The sequence below is a fragment of the Microtus ochrogaster genome, chromosome 4, assembly GCF_000317375.1.
Source record: "Microtus ochrogaster isolate Prairie Vole_2 chromosome 4, MicOch1.0, whole genome shotgun sequence".
Classification (NCBI taxonomy): domain Eukaryota; kingdom Metazoa; phylum Chordata; class Mammalia; order Rodentia; family Cricetidae; genus Microtus; species Microtus ochrogaster.
The window spans coordinates 91,583,688-91,604,498 of record NC_022011.1 but is presented as its reverse complement, the minus strand read 5'-3'; the positions used below and the strand labels follow the sequence as shown (position 1 = coordinate 91,604,498).

Genomic DNA, 20,811 nt, shown 5'->3' with positions numbered 1-20,811 from the left:
AACCCTGGGGTAGTGTTGGGGATTCTAGGTTAGTGTTGGGGATCCTGGGGTAGTGTTGGGGATCCTGGGGTAGTGTTGGGGATCCTGGGGTAGTGTTGGGAACCCTGCAGTAGTGTTGGAGATTCTAGGGTAGTGTTGTGGATCCTGGAATAGTGTTGGGGACCCTGGGGTGGTGTTGGGGATCGTGGGGTAGTGTTAGGAACCCTGGGGTACTGTTGGAGACCCTGGGGTAGTGTTGGGGCTCCTGGGGGTAGTGTTGGGGACTCTGGGGTAGTTTTGGGGACCCTGGGATAGTGTCAAGAGCCTTGAGGAAGGTTTGGAGGGAGATAAAACTGCAGAATTTCTCAGGATGGTGGAAGTACAAGCCGCACTGACACAGACCAAAGCACCTCCTAGAGTTCCTAACACAGTGTTCAGTAAAATGAAGCAGAAGTTGCTTCAGAACTAAAATACTAACAATTCCTATAAATAGCCAGGACATGGGCTTAATATCTACTTTGGAATCAGTTCACACTGGTATTTTAAACAAGGAGCATTTTGATATTTTGAGTTCAGAGACCCTAGAGGGCCTGGTCGAGCATTGTCTGGTTTTCTCTACGGCCTGACCTTTTGGTCCCTTCCTAAGGTGCAGTCACAGTAAAAACCCTACAGATAGCACCTTCCTGCTTCTGACCCAACTCAGACCTCAGTAAGGCATTCAGAGGCCACGTTGCTCTCCATATACCACGTTAATGCATTTAATGTTCAGTCACAGATAGTTCTTAATTTATATCTGGGCATATAGCTATCTTAGGCTACAAATAGAAAACATCTGGTTCTAATTTGAATGTCTGTGTATTTCTAACTCTGGGGAGAGATATACCAGGCTTGGTTTCATTAAAGAGGATATCGATTCCCAGCTCAAGGCGAGTATCCAAAATCCTCTGGCTTCTGCCACCATTTTTCCATGTAACCTATTTCCCTCTAATCCTGGTCTTCCATCATGTTCTGGAAAATCACACACTGCACACCAACTCTGACCCACTGTCTGGTTTTTAAATTTTATTTTCCCGTAACACAGTCAAATTTATTCATCTATGAATCTATGGATACTTTTTCTACACTGGCAAAGCTGAGAGCTGTGTCAGTGACCATATGGCCTGCTGTCTAGAATTTTACAGAAAAAGTTTAAGTATCCTCCTCTGTGTTGATGCATAAATGGATCTCTAGTCATTATCCAAGACCAGTTCACTTGTTGGTTATAATATTTATTTCTTTTTTCCATCTCAAATACATACCATCCTGGCTAGTTTTATGTCAACTTGACATAAGTTGAGTCATTGGAGAGGAGTGAGCTTTGACTGAGTGATGGAGGAAGGTCATTGGTTAATTAAATAAAGAAGCTGCTTGCCCTGATAGGTTAAAGCATAGGTGGGAGGAGTAAACAGAACAGAACTCTGGGAGGAAGAGGAAGTGAGCTCAGAGACTCGACAGCTCTCCTCTCGGGGGCAGACGCCTCAGAGAGACACGATGCTCCACTCTTGCGGGCAGAGGCGAGAGCTCTGCTCTCTGAGGCACACGCGATGAAGCTCCGACCCAGGATGGACGTAGGCTAGAATCTCCCTGGTAAGCCACCTCCTTGTGGGCTACAGCAGATTATTAGAGATGGGCTAGTCCAGGTGCGAGAGTTATCCTAGAAGAGGCTAGATAGAAATGGCCAACCAGTGATTAAATGAATACAATTTGTGTGTTGTTATTTCGGGGCATAAGCTTGCGGGCAGCGGGGTGCTGGGGACGCAGCCCCGCCGCCCCTATTACTACAACTGAGAAATACCTGGAGAATATTTTCTTAATTAGTGGTTGACAGGAGAGGGTCCAGTCCACTGTAAGTGGGGCTGCCCTGAGCTGATGGTCCTGGGTTCTGAGCAAGTCATAGAGAGTGAGAGAGTTAGCAGCACCCCTCCATGGCCTCTACATCAGATCCTGCTCCAGGCTCCTGCCCTGCTTGAGTTCCTGTCCTAACTTCCTTCAATGATAAATGGTGATGTGGAAGCATAAGCCAAATAAACACTTTCCTTCACAAGTTGCTTTGGTCATGGTGCTTTATTAGAGCAATAGTGACCCTAACTACAACAAGCAACTTTTATAAAACCTCTGCTATGCAAATCTCAATTTACTCTTTGGCTTAAGTCAAATACCCCTTTCCAGATATAGATCTTTTCTCTGTGACATCTAGATTCTATTCTGACAGGTCCCAGAGTATGTGGTATCTTGCGTCCCTTTTCTACATATCTGTCTTCTTGCTCTACAAGGCTAGGCATCCTAACAGCCAACAGTTTCCCACACAGCCTCGTGCTCTTAGGAGGCTTCATAATGGTTGCCATGTGGGCAGACACTGGTTGTGAAAAGAACGGAGCAAGGAAAAGACAGAGCAGAAGAACAGGGGGGAGAAGACCAGAGAAGCAGGGAGCTTTCCTGAAATCACTGATTCTCACTTTGGTACAAAGCACAAAGTTTTAAGTCTCATCCCACAGTTGCCAGTAGAAAATACATTGCTACAACAGCAATAACTAAGATGATGTTGCATGAAGACATTTAACCTGGAAAGTTCACTACAGAATGCATAAGGGCAGGGCTTCCTAAATGTAAAACAACGGGCCACAGAAAGATTAAGCCTTTTATTATCACCGTTTCAAACAAGCACCAACAGGGTGGTTTTGCAAGCCTTTATTCTGGGATGTGAATTTCCCTGTTTAATTGAAACAAGAGTTCAAAGCTTAGAAAGGGACTCAGGACAGCAAAGGAGCCTAGAAAGAGAAAAGACATGTAATTATGTATTCTGTTAGGCAGAGAGGAGAGGACTTACACAGCTTAATCTCTATAGCATTTCAAACAGACACACTAACCACCTTCTTTTAAAGCTATGAAATGGCACTGAGCAAAAAAAAAAAAAAAAGTTAAAAAAAAACTTCAGTAAAATAAAACAGCCACCTTTTCATTGCTTTGGCCCCAGAATTAGATGCAAAAGTATTATTGACTGTGGAAAGGAAATGAAAGGGAAAAGGGGGGGGGGGAGAAAGGAAAAGAAAGAAAAAGAAAAATACTCTTTATCTTGGAAACAAACGCATCTGCAATAACTGTAAACTAGTATTTATTATAGAGAAAATGTCAAATCTAAGAAATTAAAGTGATACCACAAGGACACAGTCTTCAAAGGTTAAAATAATATTACAGAACAAATAAAATCCTAACTGTTCCCAGTAGGACTAAAAGCCTGAAGTGCGGTTCACCAAAGCTAACAAAATAGATCACACACAGAGTCTTTATAATTCAAGAACAAGCAACTCAATCGGGGAGGAAATGAGAGCCCTGAGCTATTGGGATTTGACTCAGCTCCTCCTGCTCTCAGAGTCCTTTTCCTTGGTGGAAATAAATTAGCTTTACCCAGGCTCCTAAACACACTCTCCAAGATCATTCCATGGGCTTTTGTCATCCTGACTTTCTTTTTGTCTCAGTTTCTTATACTGCCTGTCTTAATTAAGGTTTCCATTGCAGTGAAGAGACACCATGACAAAGAAAGTGAAGCTTTCCCGGAGTTAATAAAAGTTATAAAAACTGAGGAAAAGAACACAATAAAGAAGATATGAAAAACCTACATGAAAAATAGAAACAAGTACACCAAACAAACAAAAATAAAATAAGGGCAGATATTCTTCAGCAGTGCTTCCCTGGACAAGCACTTGCTGATGTTGTGAAGAATGTCTTTGTCTGATGGCATGTCCAGCTGTTTCTCTTCTCTGGGCACAATCTCTGTCTTAATCCCTACGCATGTCTAGCTCGCTGACGCTCCCATACACTTCTTGAACACTTTAATTTCTTATATTTGACATTTTCTCCCTATTAGGGAAAAAGACAATTCATGAAAATTATCTAAGAATTTTTTTGAAGACTGGGACGCTCCAAAATCTATTTCACACTTTCTTAATAAACTGCCACGTGAAAAAGAATAATCCACATGAAGTCAGGAGATATGGATAGATAGATTAGATAGACAGATAGATAGATTGACAGACAGAGAAAGAGATAGATCAATTGACAGTTTACCCATTGACCTGGGAAATAACCCTCTCATCTAGTCTTTGCCCATCAGATAGAGCAAACTGGGACTACTTAAGAACATCAAATCATTGAATTTCAAGGAGAGTTAGGACACTCTGTATCTAACTCCAATAATTTACACTTAATCAGTCCCTAAGGGGACATTGTGCTCTAGCTAATGAATCTAACCTGATTTCCACTGTTCATTCATGAGAGAGAACACTGAGGAGCTGTGGTTTCCTGGAAGGTATTTTTGTCTTTCTCATACCTGTCCCCACCAGCATACTTGAAAGGCCCGGCAGACAAATCAGTGCTACTCCAAGGACCCTGGTTGATGACTCACTTTTTTTGTTTCGTAACACAAGTGTTTACAGCTGGTTTGTTTATATTAAAAGCTACCAACTAGAAATAAACACAGATTACCATTAGTAAATGATTAAACCTGATTCTGCTATATCATTACCTTGAAATATTATTGAATTGTAAAAACAAAAGAACTGTTGATACTTAAAGCTTGGATCTCAAGGGCTCATGTTAAATAAAAAAGAAAAGTTCATTTTTAAAAGTGGTTGTATTAGTGACCTTTCTCATTACTGAAGCAAATACTCCACAGAAGTAACATGAGGCAGGCAGGGTTTCTTCAGCCTCACAGTTTGAGGCTAGACTCCGTCACAGGAGCAAAGGAGCATCATGGCAGGAACAGCAGAGGACAGGAGTGCATGGCAGGAGTCTTTCGCAGTTCTGGGTGGATTTGCCTCTTATACAGCTTTTGGCATGGCTTGAGTTGGGGGAATTATATTTAAGTTCATATAATAGTCTATAATCTCACTATTAGCTACTATCATATCATTTGATACTCCAAATGTTTCTGCTTGAATAAAAATAAGATTTCAATTAACTAATTAACCAGACATACTGCCTTTTATTATGCCCAAATCTGAATAATAGTTTCTCTACAGAAAAAATACACTAGTCAAATTTATGGACAGTCAATTTTAGAAACAAATCATGCTACATAAAAGAAATCTTCACAGAACTATGACAGAATGTTCTGTAACCATGGTAATAGGTAGGCACAAGAAGCTTTAAACATTAATCCCCTGTGCCAGTTCTATGGGTTTAGAACCACAGCACTGGTCTGAAACTTGGTGAGCAGCTCACTGCCGAAGGACCTGAACATCATTAAGTCAGGAACAGACCACCCTGATAACAGGCCTCTGAGCGCCCAGTCAAAGCAAGGGAATGGCTTCTGCTGTTCACATCACAGATCCAGTCTCAGAACCCTCCTTCTCAAGAGGGAGATGCACCACCATACTGTAAAGTCTGTTTCCTAACTGGCAGGAAAGACTGTGTGGGGTCAGCATCTAACTCCACATCAGTAAATAAGGAAATCTGGGAGTCTTGCTTGTTTTTCTGGTATTACATGGCGTCTCTTCGTTGAACAGACATCTTATTTCAGGTTCTAGCAGATACTGCACACAGCATCCTTGCATTAACAAATGAGTGTGCTGATCTTCTCTTGAGCCGAGTATCGCGTCCCTGGCACTAATGTGATATATGACATGAAATGGACTGCTTTACAGATCATGTTCATGCTGGAGGCTTTTCTATAGCAATGATTCATAAATATTATGAGAATAAATGTGTATTTAAGTAAAACGATGACATACCAGGTAGGAATAATTAAATTCTGAAGAATTAGAAGGATGGATACTTTTTAACTTTCCCGTATTTCTTGAGGCTCATGGAAAATCAGAAATACAAAATATAAAGGCTTTAAAGATGCTTAAGAGCTTAAATCATTTCGCTGTATTTCTACCCCATTCCTTACACAACGTAAGTTCTGGATTGGTTAAGATGTACTTACTATGAATTTATATAAGTAGAAAATTTTGTAAAATTAAATGCAGGGTTGAGTTTTTTTGGAGGACGTTATTACACGGCATTATAATTAATTTAAGGATCACTACGCAAGGATGTAGTGATCACTAAATGTGACTCAAGTAAAACGTAAAAGAATGTCACAAAAGATTCTAAAAACCAGTGTTCAAAGCCTGATCAGAGCCGGTCAGGGGTGGCGCACACCTTCAATCCCAGCACTCAGAAGGCAGAGGCAGGCAGTTCGAGGCCAGCCTGGTCTATAGAGCAAGTTCTAGGACAGGCTTCGAAGCCACAGAGAAACCTTGTCTCTAAAAACAAAACAAAACAAAACGAAAAGGCCTGATTTGGCCTGAAAAAAAAAAAAAACCCAATATGTAAAACACAGATACTACAAAAGATTACTGTTCCAAAGATAAGCAATGCCAAGTGTAAAAGGGGAAAGTCCCCAGGAGGAACAAACAAACACCCAGAGAGTGCAGAAGGACAACTCACTAAGAAGGACAAAATGAAGGAAAGCAAGCAGTCACAATACGCAGGAAATGCAGGGCGTGGGGCTACTTTTCTATTCCTATTATACAGGTGACAGTTTTGTGAATTCTGTAGATAGCCTTAGACAAACAAACACTCTACAGACTTGTAGAGTCTGTAAGTTGGTGATTCCATTTCTTTGTATGAACTCCTGAGATAGTCCTGCTTACATCTAAAAGGCACCCAGCAAGACAGTGAACCAGAAGAAACTCCTACTGTCCATCAGAATGGTTTATTTATACAAATATTATGCAGTTATTCAAATTAATTAATGAGATATACATGTATCAGCAAGGGAAGCCCACCAAATATGGTGTTACTTTTAGTAAAATAAAAAAAAAAATCAAACCTCAGAAGGATATGCCTAACATTTACATCTATTTCAATTTTCAAACAGCAAATGATGCATACCATAACACTGATTCGTCCTGGGGATGGGAGATTAAATAACAATAGAGCTTGACTCCATCTTTAAAGTCCATTACTTCAGAGACAGAGGAATGTAACACAAATACAGCACAGATTGATGGATGCCCGTGATAAGCGCTGGGGTGTCCGTGAGTCAAAGTCAATTTTAAATTAGAGCAGAGGTTGGAGAAATCATTCCCATGGTGGATGTATGCATAAAATCTAAAACATGGCTGAGCCATTTATTTTCACTGGGAACCTAAATGGACTAAAAATGATTCCTAAATGCTGATACCCCTATTTGGTTTTGTACCATCGATTTTCTAAGTTCACGCAGGATTTATTCCTTTAATTTGGAGAACCTATATCATAAACAGCAATGTTTAATAAACTCCTGATGAATCCTATTTAACCTTAATAACCCATGGCTTTCTTTTGCTTCCTACTTATAGACATGGGATGAAATCATAAGTAAATTCTGAACAATTTTGATATGTGTGTTTTTCTTTTCATTTCAAGGGGAGTGCCTTGGCATGTTGCTTTGCTTGTGAATTTTGTTTAAAAAATTATATTTTTAAATTATTTCAATGCACCTGCTATAACAGTTTTAGGATTCATCCAGCCTTAAATTTAACAGAACACAGTCTTCTCCATCTGATCAATACAGGAATCAATTGGCTGCCTCCATTAGGATGCTAATGTCCTTCTCAGTTGTCGAGTTACTGGAGAGAAACACAATTTACTACTCCTCTGAGGTTAAGCAATGGGGGGAGGGGGGATTTCATCAGCTTTCCAGCAGAACTGTTTTCTAAAGACAGTGTTGGAAGACTCACGTTGTAGTGGACAAATGAAACTACCCAACAATGCCAAATCCAGAAAGACAAAGGAGGGCTGTTGAGCGCTGTGCTTTTCTTGTTTAAAACGCCTTCTTTTCCAGTAAGTTTTCCAAAGGGCCTGGGCAGCTTTAATTGGCTTATTTGTATGCTGAGAATATTGTTAGCTCAAGCTAAGATTTCCTGTACAGGAAGAAAAGAAAGACAGAAGCTACCATTGTTTGATTCAGTCTTTCTTGCGAACCAATTTGTCCCCTCAGCAAAACAAAAGGGATCAATGGAATAATGCAAACCTCAGCTCACAGGCAAACACCTCACTCAGTGGGATAATGCAAACCTGCAGCTCACAGGCAAACACCTCACTCAGTGGGATAATGCAAAACCACAGCTCACAAACAAACACCTCACTCAATGGGATGATGCAAAACTGCAGCTCACAGACAAACACCTCACTAAGCTTGTGCTCTTCCATGCATTTCCCTTGTTTGCTTTGGGTGATGTTTCAAAGACAATACTGTTTCTAGGTTGTTTTAGAAAGAAAAACAGAAATAATTTTATCTCATAAAATGCCTTAACACTTCCTAGCAGTTGCGTACATACACTTCTAAAAGAGAAAACTAAAACAACATAAAACAAACCTAGTGTCACATAAGATGGATACATTTTGTTCTCAGTTTATTCAGCCTTTCCTAACAAAATATCACAGGACAAAAATCAGGATGACAAAATGGTCATATTGCTATGATATATAATTTCCTAAAAACCATCCTTAGTATGTCTAGTGGCAAGCATGAGAGCTCCTTCCCACAATCCGCGTTCAAGTTCAGTCTAGGCTACAGCATGAGCTCTCCTTAAAAAAATAATAATAAAACAAAAGAGCAGCAGTAATTACCAGATGAGTCCTGGATGTAATCCACACCACCTGGACCACAGTTCCGCACACTAACTGTGATTATCCGTGCCTCCAACTCCACCTAGAAATGCTCTAGAAAGGGGAATAGATTTGAATTCCCAGCCGGGCAGTGATGGCGCACACCTGTAATCCCAGCACTGGGAGGCAGAGGCGGGTGGAACTCTGTGAGTTTGAGACCAGGCTGGTTTACAGAGTGAGTTCAACGACAGTCAGAGTTCTTACGCAGAAAAATCTTGTCTTGAAAAACAAAAAGAAAGAAAGAAAACAGAATTTGAATTCCCTGTGCTTAGCACCAAAATGCATGTTTAAGTACCTAATCGCATAGCCCCGAATCATTTCCCAGCCGTCAAACACAGAAGCCTGCGCAGCCTCCTCACACCCTGAGCTCAGAGACCCCTCATCTCACTCTTCCTATGCTCAACATCTTAAAAGCTGAAATCCACCCCATCTGATCTTACAGCCATAAATATCGCATAATTAGCTGCTCGGTTTCATAAAGTGCTCAAAAACTAGCGTAACTCTGTCATGCTTTTGTGACACACACACAAATACAAGCCTTGCCTTTGGTGGTTACTGAGGACAAACGGGCACAATGATTTTCAGTGTTTATTTGGAAATGTGTCTTAGGTGTCAGAGGCCCCTGCACAGTGTTTTGAGAAGAGGGGGGAAATGCAAAGACCCCTGTTCAGAGGAAAGAGTCCTAAGGACGTCTAAATTAATCCTGCAGAGCAAAGAATACAAAAAGGCGAGAAAAAGGAGGGAAGAGGGAGTGAGGAGGCATGAGGTCATAGCTTGGACCAAAAGGTGACAAACTAAGCGCTAATAAGAATTTTTTATAAAAGTGAAAAGAAACAAAAATATACAGTGTAGGAAAATTTTTCACTTGAGAATGGGCCTGGGAGACAGCCATGCCGAAAGGATCGGCAGTTCCCAATCGCACCGTGTCTCGTGGGCTCGGGGAACTCGTCATCTCTCAGTTCATCCCAATGCCATCAGCATTTGCTCCAAACTCATAAATCTGGAACAAATCCTGTTAATTAAAAGGCATGCTACAGCCATTAGTGTGCTGTTCACGCAGCAGAGGACCATGGAATGACAGTCCAGAGTCTCACCCTAACAAGAAGACACACAATCACCAATACATACCACTCAGCGTATTTCTCAGCCACCCAATGTTCGACATTGTGGGATACAAAATGGGCGAATTAATGTATTTGTGGTCTAAACGGATCTAGAGGAAGAATAATGAAACACTGGGAATGGAGACTAATTTAAACAAGATATTTCAGACCCGTCCAGTAAAGGGTCTGATTTGCTGAGAGATAACCTTGAGTCGCAAACACGATGCAGGCAGAATTAGGCGGACTTCTGCTAGAGGCAGAGATGAGAAGGGACAAGGGTAGTGCTGAAAGGAGGAGAATCAATGTATTGTAAATCGGCCTGGCGTCACGACAGTGTGGGAAATAACACAGCAAGTTAAGACTTTTTGGCCAGCTGCTATACAAATACAGATGCAAACATGAGAATTCATCCTCCTGCAGAATCCAAGAAGCTGTTTTGCACAAGCACACCACAAGGATGGAAGCTATCTGACTGGATATCAACTAATACCAGATGCCCATTTCTGTGTCTGACCTTCCTCTTTTCTGCTCTTAGAATACCTGACTCTTTCAGGGTAAAGACCAAGAATGGGCTTACCATCTCCATCGCAAACATGGAAGGACGGGACCGCATAAACAGAAGGGTGGGAAAGAAAAAAAAAACTATATTAAGACGTGCACCTCCACCATGAGAGTAATACATAGGTAGAGAAAAGCGCCAGAGATGAGTGACCCGGTGACCATAGGAGAAGACAAAGAGGAAACGCAGCAGAGAGAAACCCAGCCAGAATAACACTGCTCTCCCATAGTGGGTGGGCACCCATGTATAAATGTGCTGTCCTTACCAATGCAAGGACACAAGAGGACCTTACCAACACTCCACACCCACGATCTGTAAGGCTCACTCATTCATTTGCTGTGCTTTTTTCTTCACTGATTTTTTACATAGTTCTTTTTTAAAGTTTTTAATAATTGTTCATTTAAAAACTTATTTATCTGCTGAAGGTTGAGTAGATATTAAGAAAGCTAAGCTAAAGATTTTAAAGAACGAAACTCAGATGTATTTTTCAGAGCCACAGGAGTCCGAGTATATATGTGTGTGTGTCTGTCTGTCTGTCTGTCTGTGTATGTAAAAGGATATGTGATAAGAGAGATAAGTAAATATGGTGACATTTTAACGTGTGTGCTACCTTGATAGTGTATGTGAGTATCCATAACTGTTAAAGTTTTCCCTCATATTTGAAAGAATTCATTATAAACAATCATGGGGGCCGGGTAGATGTGGACCTCTCACATAGGATCAATATGGCGAAATTTCATTTTTATGTTAGAAATTATATATTTCAAGAAAAGAAAGCCAGGAAGATACATGGCACCAGGGTGTTTGAATTAGAAGGAACAGACTAGAGAGATCTAATGTATTATTCCCCGAGTCCAAACAGATGGAACAGGATTTAGTCAGGGGAAATGGCTGAGCAAATAGAATAGCAGGAACAGACACAAAAACCCCTGTGACTATGTATTTAAAAGCAGGGGAGAAGCTCGACTCCATCTTCTGGGTCTCTGGATAGGATGACGGATGAGACCGGAGAAATAGAGGTCTAAGGGGGTTGGGACGTTATCTTTCCATTGCATAGATTTATAACTGAGTCAGTGCTATGAACAATGGTTCTCCCTGTCACTGGGGTGATGTGGTAGTACCTCCCCCTCGATCTCTGAAAGCCGGAAAAGACAACATGCTATACACGTGCCCTGAGAATCCTGGGCCCCAGCCTGAGGGAGAACAGTCACAAACGCCCATATGCTTCTCCAGGAAGCCACCTGCTTCGTGTCTTAGCTCTCCCAGCCTGAAAGATTTAAGGGATTTAATGGACTTTTTTTTTTTCTAACGTAGAAACTGCTTTATCAAGGGCCTGAAGTGGTAAAAGAGAAACTATACAACCTGTCTCTTCGTTTCTAAACAGTGGACTTCATATTCACAGAGCTCATGTGTTATCACCCAGACCCCAAGTATTCTTAAAAGGATAACTAGATAAACCACATACTATATGTAGGAAAAATGCATCAATGAATACAGCTTACAGTTAGTTTAATACCTTTCTTTCAGCATTGGTCATTTCCAGCTATCTGGCCCCTGGCTGTGAACAGCGTAGCCTGAAACCTGACGTCATGAATGGAACTCCTGATGTACTGTGGGTCCCAAGAGCTCCTCACTCAGCAGAACGAGTCAATTGCTATGCAGGAGTCTCCATTCAGATACCACAACAAGTAATCAAACCCGAGGCTGCTGGGAGGGAAAGAAGGCAAGCTACATGGGTGTCATGAGGGTCAGCAGGGTGGCATGTGACGGAGAGGGACAAGAGAGGAAGGCTCTAACAAACATCGAGACACAACCCTACAACAGGAACACTTCCGATTTTTAATCATGTATTTCAAAATTTAGATACTGCTTCACTGTGAATGAACTTTTTAAAAGATTAGTTAATTCACGCACTACTATATAATTATAATAAAAGTTGAACTCCAATTAACACAAAGTAACACTGAGCCAGACATACTATAATCCCAGTTACTCAGAAGGCTAAAGCAAGAATAGTGTAAATTCAAGGCCAGCGACCACAATTTAGAAGCACCCTGTTTCTAAATAAACTGGATAAGGGTTGATGTAGTTTAGGTACCTGCCTAGAAAGCTTAGCCTTTGGACCACAAAATGAAGGGAAGAAGGGATAAAGGAAGGGGAGGAGAAGGGAAACAAGAGGAAGAAGGTTATATAAGTCATAGCGTTTCTGCTAAACTTCCAGAATCCAAACATATTATAAAATATAATTTGAGGCCAGGTATGACAGTACATGTCTTTCATCTCAGGCCTCAGAAGGCTTTAAAAAAAACAAAAGTGGATCTCTGTGAATTTGAGACCATTCTTATCAACATACTGAATTGGAGGCCAGCCAGAGCTACATAGTGAGAACCTGTTTGAAAACAAACCAAAACCAAAACAAAACAAAAAGGGGAGCATCAGGGAAGGTGGCCCAAGTCTTTAACCCCATCATTTAGGAGGCAGAGGTCAGCCTGGTCTACAGAGCAAGTTCCAGGACAGCCAGGGCTACCCAGAGAAACCCTGTCTCAAAAAGCAAACTAATTGATTAATTAATTAATCTTAAAAATTTATAAACCAGAGGATAAAATATAATTTGAGGGGTACTTAGTTTGGGGAGGCAACATTTTATTTTAATGTATATGACTTTGGAAACCCACATTTTCTGAATAAAATCGAGCACACGTGTTCCTGACGTCAGGGACTCTTATTTAATTCCTCATGGTTTTCATTTCATAGTGCATGTTCTATCACTAACCCACACACAGTTTATTTTGCTTTAGCTGAATGCGCTTGTCATTTCGCGTGAGATTTCCTCCCTTGCACGATCTCTCTCTGCTCTCCTTTTCACTTTTACAGTAAATGGATTCTCATTCGGAAATGCTGCCCACCCTGCCTTGGTTCCCCAGATATTTAAAAACAAATTCTACCCATATAAATGTGGAAGACGTGCAGCATGTGTTTATGATTTTGAAGAAACCTAAGCCGTTTAACCAGACTGAGCTGCACTCCGGTAACTTAATTGGGGCTGTTTCCCAAGAAAGAAGCAAGCAAGAAGCCGAGGTGGGCTGCGTCACAACAGTCGGGGTACCTGCATTCTCTGGCCGGCGTCTGAGTACAATCAACACAGTAAGGCGAATAAAGCATTGGTTTAGCCCTCTGACTTGTTAGCGGCACACCCCTATTACGAGACAAATGGACGAGCAATCGCAGCAACAGATCTATTGGGATAGCTCCCTAGAAAGGCTGAAGCATGGTGGTGGGCGCTGGACCTAGAGCGGGAACCTCGGATGGGTGCAAGTCAGGCCTTCTCACCCTGAGCCTCGAGTTAATGCTAGACACGTCTACAGACTTCCAGCTGGCCACGTGACTACTCGCTTGAGGGTCCGTCCACACGTAGGAATAATAATTGACTCGGCCCAGTGAGCACTCTAAATTTTAGCAGAGCAAATGAATTTAAAATATATCTATTAAGTCAAGGGTAGTGGTGCATGGACTAATAATCCCAGCACTAAAGGGGCTAAAACAGAAAAATCATCTATCGAAAGCCAGCCAGAGCTACATAAACAGATACAATCTTTAAAAAAATTAAATAAAAATGATATAATTTATAAACAGCATTTTTTTGCTGGTCTATGAAAGTCTGTGTTAAAGAACAGACATTGCTAATGAAGCTTTCAACCAAATAAATATATCTAAATTTTGAGTGATCCCTCAAGTACTATAAACATAGAAATGTAGTTCTTTTTTTTTTAAAAAAAAAAGAAAGTATGAAAGAAAGAAAGCAAAGAAACTGAAATCTCATTTATAAATGAAATTAATTTCAAATCCATGTAAGATGTAAAACCTTAACCTGGAGAACTTGGTTCATGAACTCAAGGTTCCGGAGGACATTGTTCATTGCCGAAGCTAACTGGCTGGCTTTGGTATTAGGTACGGAGGAGAGTTTCACACGTTGGAAACGATGGAAACAGCATTTGGAATCCTTCCTCATTACATGAATGTGCTTACATTCTCGGGCATCATCGAGCGGGATTTAAGAATGCAGCCGAATAATGACACGGGCAGTCATAAAAAGCATTTAATATGTACAGAAATCTAATGTCTTGGACCTACAGATTATGTCTTCCCAAAAGGTCTATTCTAAAGGCATCCCCAAACAGAACCTTTTGTTTTGTTTTGTGTTTTTGAAATAGGGCTTTTCTGTGTAGCCCTGGAACTCCTCTATAGACCAGGCTAGCCAAACTCAGAGGTCCACCTGCCTCTACAACAGCCTAACCCCAAACAGAGGCTGTTTGCCTAGATTATGTTTCAATTAAACACTTAAATGCTGAACTTTAATAGTTTTAGAATTTTCTAGGTAAGTGTTCCAAAACACATGTTCTGTCAATTACAGATAAAAAACAAAACAAAACACTGCACTTGTTTTCTAGCTGGGGAGATTTGGAGAAAAGAAAATTAAACATTACACCAGACCAAGCAAATGAAAGACAATAATGCTGCTGCTAACCTAGTCAGACAGATCTTTGAAAGAGAATCAAGTGCAATATTTATATTCTTGAGGGAAGAGTTTTGTTTCAGAAAAATATTTGGTACAGTTTCTACTGAATCACATTAAGAATGTTGTAAAAACCACCGCAAAACCAACTGGCCTAAAATTCAACACAATGACATGTGTTTTTCAACCTGTAATCAGCATCCATTAAATGTTCACTTCCGTTATTAAAATCCTGGAAAGAAACCACCATCACCCATCTGGGAACATGGCCTCTAAAGTATGAGAACTTCCAAATGGAACAATTCCTAGGCTTACCTTTCCTACTGATTTTTCAAATCCCTTGATCACAAAAAGTAAATAAACAAGTTTTCACAGATGGGAGATTTCCAACGGGAGGGAGGAAGATCATGCCTACCAGGAAAAAGCAAAGGCCCGAGACAAGGCTACAAAGTTGCAAATATAGACTGGGCAAGCAAATCAAAAGTAGGAAATGAGGAAGAGAGTTACAATGCTGGATTCTATGATGGAAATTGGCTAAGAATACATTTTTTTTTTTGGTAACCACAAGGTAAAGATGGACATTTACAGGGCCTCACCACAGTAACTATTTCATTATGTGTACCAGAATATCATATTGAGTACTATAGATAGGCACTGTACAATTTTCATACAAAAAATCACTTCAAGAGAAAGTGTAAATAATTCTGCAATTTAATTATTAGATTAAGTGACATAGATCCCACCTACATACAATATTGGGTAATATTCAAATATTGAAGTATACCATTTGACCCAGCAATTCCACTCCTGGGCATTGGTACAGGATACAGAAAAAGCTTGTCCACACAAAGACTTAAGGATGCAGCAGCCTCCATCACCAGAGACAACCCAAATAATCATAACAAAAGAGGCAATAAACTGTATTGGTGCAATTCTTAAAATGGAGCACGACTCATCAGTAAAGAGAAGTAAACTACTAACGGGCTAGAAAATTAAGGAAGCCAATAAAAGTTATTCTGAGACAGAGAAGCTGAACACAAAAGGCCCAGTGAACGGGAACCCACATCTAAAGTTCCAGACGACGCCTAAGTAGGTTAGGATTTGAAAACAGCACAGAACTTGGGTGAACGGCAGAGATAGTCTGGGAAGATGGTGAAGGAGATCCTCCCACCATGATATAAACATTGCATGTCCAGAGAGGTACTGGTCAGATGTAAACCTACCAATCGAAAGAGCATGATCGCATGTACATTTACATAAGTGCATATACTGCCACAAAAATAACTGTACCAAAAAAAATCCATGCATTAGAAATGGTTTAGATGTAAGGGCTAAGCAATAATGGCACAACTGAGAAAGCAAGCAAGTGGGAGGCACAGTCTAACATGCTACCTCTGTTTTATATATACTCAACATTCTCCAAATCATGCTTTTCAGGACTCTATGTGCAAAAGGCGTTTTGTAAAAAGGCATAGGGAACCTTGCATCTGTGGGGAATATTAATGCCCCTCATTATTTCCCCAGCTACCCTTGCCTCCAGCTTCACATGTCACCTACCTAATGGGCCATCAGAGAGAATATGATATGGTTGATTCAGCTACCACCAGCTCCCAAATTAATTCTTCGCTAGCCCCTCAAATATCTGTTTCTAACGCTGGCACAGATGGAGAGACCAGGACTTCTGCACGTGGTAGAGAAATGAAGGGACCTGACAGATCCCAGACTTGGCCCTTCTTCTCATCAGTCTCTAACGATAATATAAGTTAATGAGAAAATAGAACCATACTTTTTAAAATCCTGATTTTTTGAAGTAGTATATTCGTGGGTTTTTTTTTTAACCTTCTCTATTTCTCATTAACGCAGAGACATTTTCAGAGGAGTGAAGTGCAAAGAATAACCAAGGCCATGGTCAACGTCTTTGCTCAGTCATGTGCCACCCAACGTGTCTTAGTTTTCTAAATTTTGCCTGAGGAAACTTCCGAAGTTTTCACATTCCATGTGGAAGGCATGGAAGGTGCTAAAGAGGCAGATAGCAGATCAGGCTCGGCTATTTAAAGGTGTAATACATTAATGCCACCTAGGTCACAAGGGGATTAAAGTGCACTCAGGCTCAGAATCTTCTTAATAGAACCTAGTAACCACCTCAAGTATCAGGATCAACTATTCTGTACAGACAACCCAAAACCAACACTGAAACTAAAGATCCAAGATACATACTTTATCATCTACACTTACAAGTCTTTTCATGTAATATTTATTTCTACACAAATCCTGATGAAGATTTCACGAGGTGTTAAACGTTTAGCAAACACTTGGGAAATGAGTGTCCCCTGATGCCGGCATATTTATCCACCTGTTCACTCACTTGTGAACCATCAAATGAAGGTCTACAGATACCAAGTGCTCTCTAGGGGACAGAAATACAGCAGTAGCCATAGCAAAGTCTATGCCCTCATGGGCTTATGTGAGATGGCTCAACAGGTCAAGGGATTGCCGCCAACCCTGACGGCCTGAGTTCAAGCCCCAGGGCCCATGTGGTAGAAGGAGAACCAGCTCCTGCAAGCTGTCCTCTTGCCTCCCCATGTATGACACCTACACCTCACACCCATAGACATACGTGCACACACACACATAAATAGATAGATGGATGGATAGATAGATAGATAGATAGATAGATAGATAGATAGATAGATAGATAGATAGAAGATAGATGATAGATGGATGGATAGATAGATAGATAGATAGATAGATAGATAGATAGATAGATAGATAGATAGATGTTTTTTAAAAAGAAGGGTAGGTGTTGGTGTTGGAGTTCAACCAAGTCAGAAGAGGCTGCAGATTAGGAGTTAGCATGCATGTCCAGCCACTTAAATTTCAGAACTCCATGCAGAGAAAACAGAATGTGCAGAAGTCTGGCCCCTGAGCCCACTGCAAATGAAAGAAACATTTGGACAATGTGACAACCATGGAGAGAGCCAGGGCAAGCACTGATGGAAGTCACTGCCAGAAGTAGAAACCAAAGGGGCCAGCTTCCTGCACACAAACTGCATGATCCGAGCATAGACCATTCTCCCGCTCAATACTTTTATAGCAATGTCTCTCTGGGTGAGAAACAAAGGCTGAAACAGGACCCATTCACTGTGAAGATCACAGTGAGTGAGTTCAGGGGACGTTTTAACTTCATTTGTTTACGGGCTGTGTCAACACTATCTGACTGACTGTCGTGCTGGGTTATGCTTGTTTACTCTGGACTGGGGGTCAGAGTGTTTGAGAAAGGCCCAGGAGCTGTGCTGTTCTTCAGACTTCAATGTGAACTGCTGGACAGCAGATCCTTTATCTCAATTAATAAAAAAAAAAAGCTGGGGATTGCTAGCTTTCCAAATAATCATCATTTTCAAATATCTCTCATAAAAATCAGAAAACAAATAGTTTAGATTTCACTCTAAACACGAAGGTTTCAAATCATTACAGTTATTCATAACCCTCATCAGATCACATTATCCTATGGTAATCAAAACCCATTTCACTAATATTCCTGAAAGACCAAAATATCAGAAACCATGAAACTCATCAATACTCCCCCAAGACTCTTACTGCACCGCTAATGTAAGAAGCCTCTCCTGTATGAGATTAAAACAGTATCACCAGCATCTGCAGATTCACTGTGTCTAACGTCAACCTCCTGTGCTCCACGGTGTTTAGTGCTTTCCCGTACTAAACACTGAGTAAGATCCAAACACACCACGTATCTTTCCATTGTAGCCACCTTCGAGTGCTATTAATTCGTTTAAGAGGGTGTCAGAAACACAAGCTTGCTCCTGTGCTCTGTGGTGATTTCATCCTATGCTCGAAGCACTCCAAGAAATTAAATCATCTGGGCTGTGTCATGAATCACAGCTGGCATGCCTCCGAACTGCTCTCTGATGATGAGCAAACAAGATAAACGAAGATGCCGATTCCACTCTACAGAATATCATTTTCAGCATCTTCTATAATGTTACTAGGCAGATTTTAAAACAAAAATCAGTGTTAAAATAATACTCATCTTCAGTTTGTGAAACCTCAGTCCACTAGCCAGAAAATTGGTGGCTTTATAAAAAATAGAACAAAAAAATCCTCTTTCCTTCCCAAAGCCCCGGCAGCATCTACAGTGTAGAAGGTAACTAAGTGGGTTGGGGGCTGGGTAAAGGCTAGTTAAACGAATAGCCAAGCTCTTTGCTTACCAGGGAGCTTGAACTGGGGGAGGGGAAGACAGAAAACCGGGGACTGAAATGGTCATATATACTGCACCCATATTTCATCAACCCCTACAGAACGTGTCAAGACACGCTCATTTAAGTTCCACTACAAGGAGATTCCCCTCAGGAGGAGGGGCAGGCTGTGCTACCCAAGCGTCGCTCGCTCCACGCTTACCTATCTGTCTCCCTCCCTCGTCCCTTCCCTCAACTACAAACTCCGGTTTCGTGGCTTTCTTTCATCTTATTGTACCAAATGCATTCTCCCCCCTTTTTATTGCGAGCAGCCTTAAACGTGTCCTGGGATAAGAAGAGAAATATAATGAAATCAATCGAGATTTCTTTCTCCAGTTCTAAATTTAAATACAGCAGGCAGGGAGAAACAGCGCAAAAGCTTGTGGGTGTAATATGGCAAAACTGCTCTGTATCTAGGAGAGGATAGAGAACAGAATGCTAAAGGGATCTGAGAGCGTGTGTGTGTGTGTGTGTGTGTGTGTGTGTGTGTACACAAGAAGAGAAGGAAAATAAAAAATAACATAAAAATAGAAAGATCAGCAGGCACCCACCTTGACCCCCCTGGCACACCCCCATTACAGTCCCCCATCCTTCTCAAGCCCACTGCAATGCTCTGCGGGGCTGGGGGGGTGGGGGGGGGTGAACCGAAGGCCGAACCGTCAACCTGGGAAGACGCGGAGGGATAGAAACCGGCAAGGATAGGCAAAGGGGGAGATGGGAAAGAGCTAAGAATCCCGCAAAGCCGGACGAGCTCGCTTGGCACTGATGCAAAGCAAGGCCGGGCTGCTGGGACCTACCTGGAACCGCCAAAGTCGAAGATGCCCCAGGCACCTCTGGCCTCTCCTCCTCCGCCTCCTCCCGCTGTTTTTGCTGTTGCTGCTGCTGCTGCTGCTGGATGAGGCTGAGGTCGGAGCGGCTGAGTTCGGCTCTGGCGGCCGCGGGGACCAGCCGCGCCTTCAGCAGCACCGCGGCCAGGCCGAGGAGCAGGGCGCAGGGGATGCGCAGGCAGAGCCTCGCCATGGCCGAGAGCCAGCGGGCCACGGAGGCATATTGCGGGGCTGCGGGCGGCGGCGGGCGCCAGGGCTGCGGAACCCGGCCGCGCCCGCTCGCTCGCTCCCCCTCGCGCCGTCTGTGGTGCACAGCCTCGGCGAGTGGAGGAGTGGGTCGGCAGGAGGATGGCGAGCCAGCGGGCTTGGCATCCTCGAGCACGTGACCGCCGGGAGGGGCGAGCGAGGACTGGGTCCCCCCACCCACCCCGCCGCCGCCGCCGCCGCCGCCACCGGGCAGGCGCCCCGCAAGGTGATGCTGGTGCCCGGGTGTTTAGCTAGGTGGAGACTAAAAAGGAGAGCTGGAGGACCTTCGAATCCTTAATCTTTCCCGAGGCAGCAGGAAAACGTGTACAAAGTGGAATATAATTCCTCCCACTTGACCCTGGTGTAGAAAAAAAAGCAACACTCTGGTCACCCTCAGGAAACCATGAGGTTTCATAGGTTCAAAGACCAGGCTCCTTTAACCCAATGATCTCTGCTGTGCTGTGGCCTCTTTACAAGATAAACGAATACTCTCCAGACTGTAAATAAACTTTTTTTGTTTAAATGAGAATTTCTTTCATCATCATAAATATTCCTAATTATTGCTATAGGATAGGGTCATTTCAGGTTCCCTATCCTCAGCTGCCCAAGGAACTAACTGGGGACATCGCCTTGGGCTCCTGGGAGCCACTCT

The 20,811-nt window shown here is 42.1% G+C and overlaps 1 protein-coding gene across 1 annotated transcript in view; it reads right to left on the bottom strand.

Annotated features, from left to right (window-relative positions):
- The window catches only part of Fam171b (family with sequence similarity 171 member B), a 46,085-nt gene extending 25,801 nt beyond the window's left edge, over window positions 1-20,284 (bottom strand). Inside the window, 1 exon segment of the mRNA XM_005346655.3 lies at window positions 19,884-20,284. Within this exon segment, the coding sequence (XP_005346712.3) occupies window positions 19,884-20,106 (223 nt within the window). The 5' untranslated portion in view covers window positions 20,107-20,284.
- Window positions 20,285-20,811: the final 527 nt, after the last annotated feature.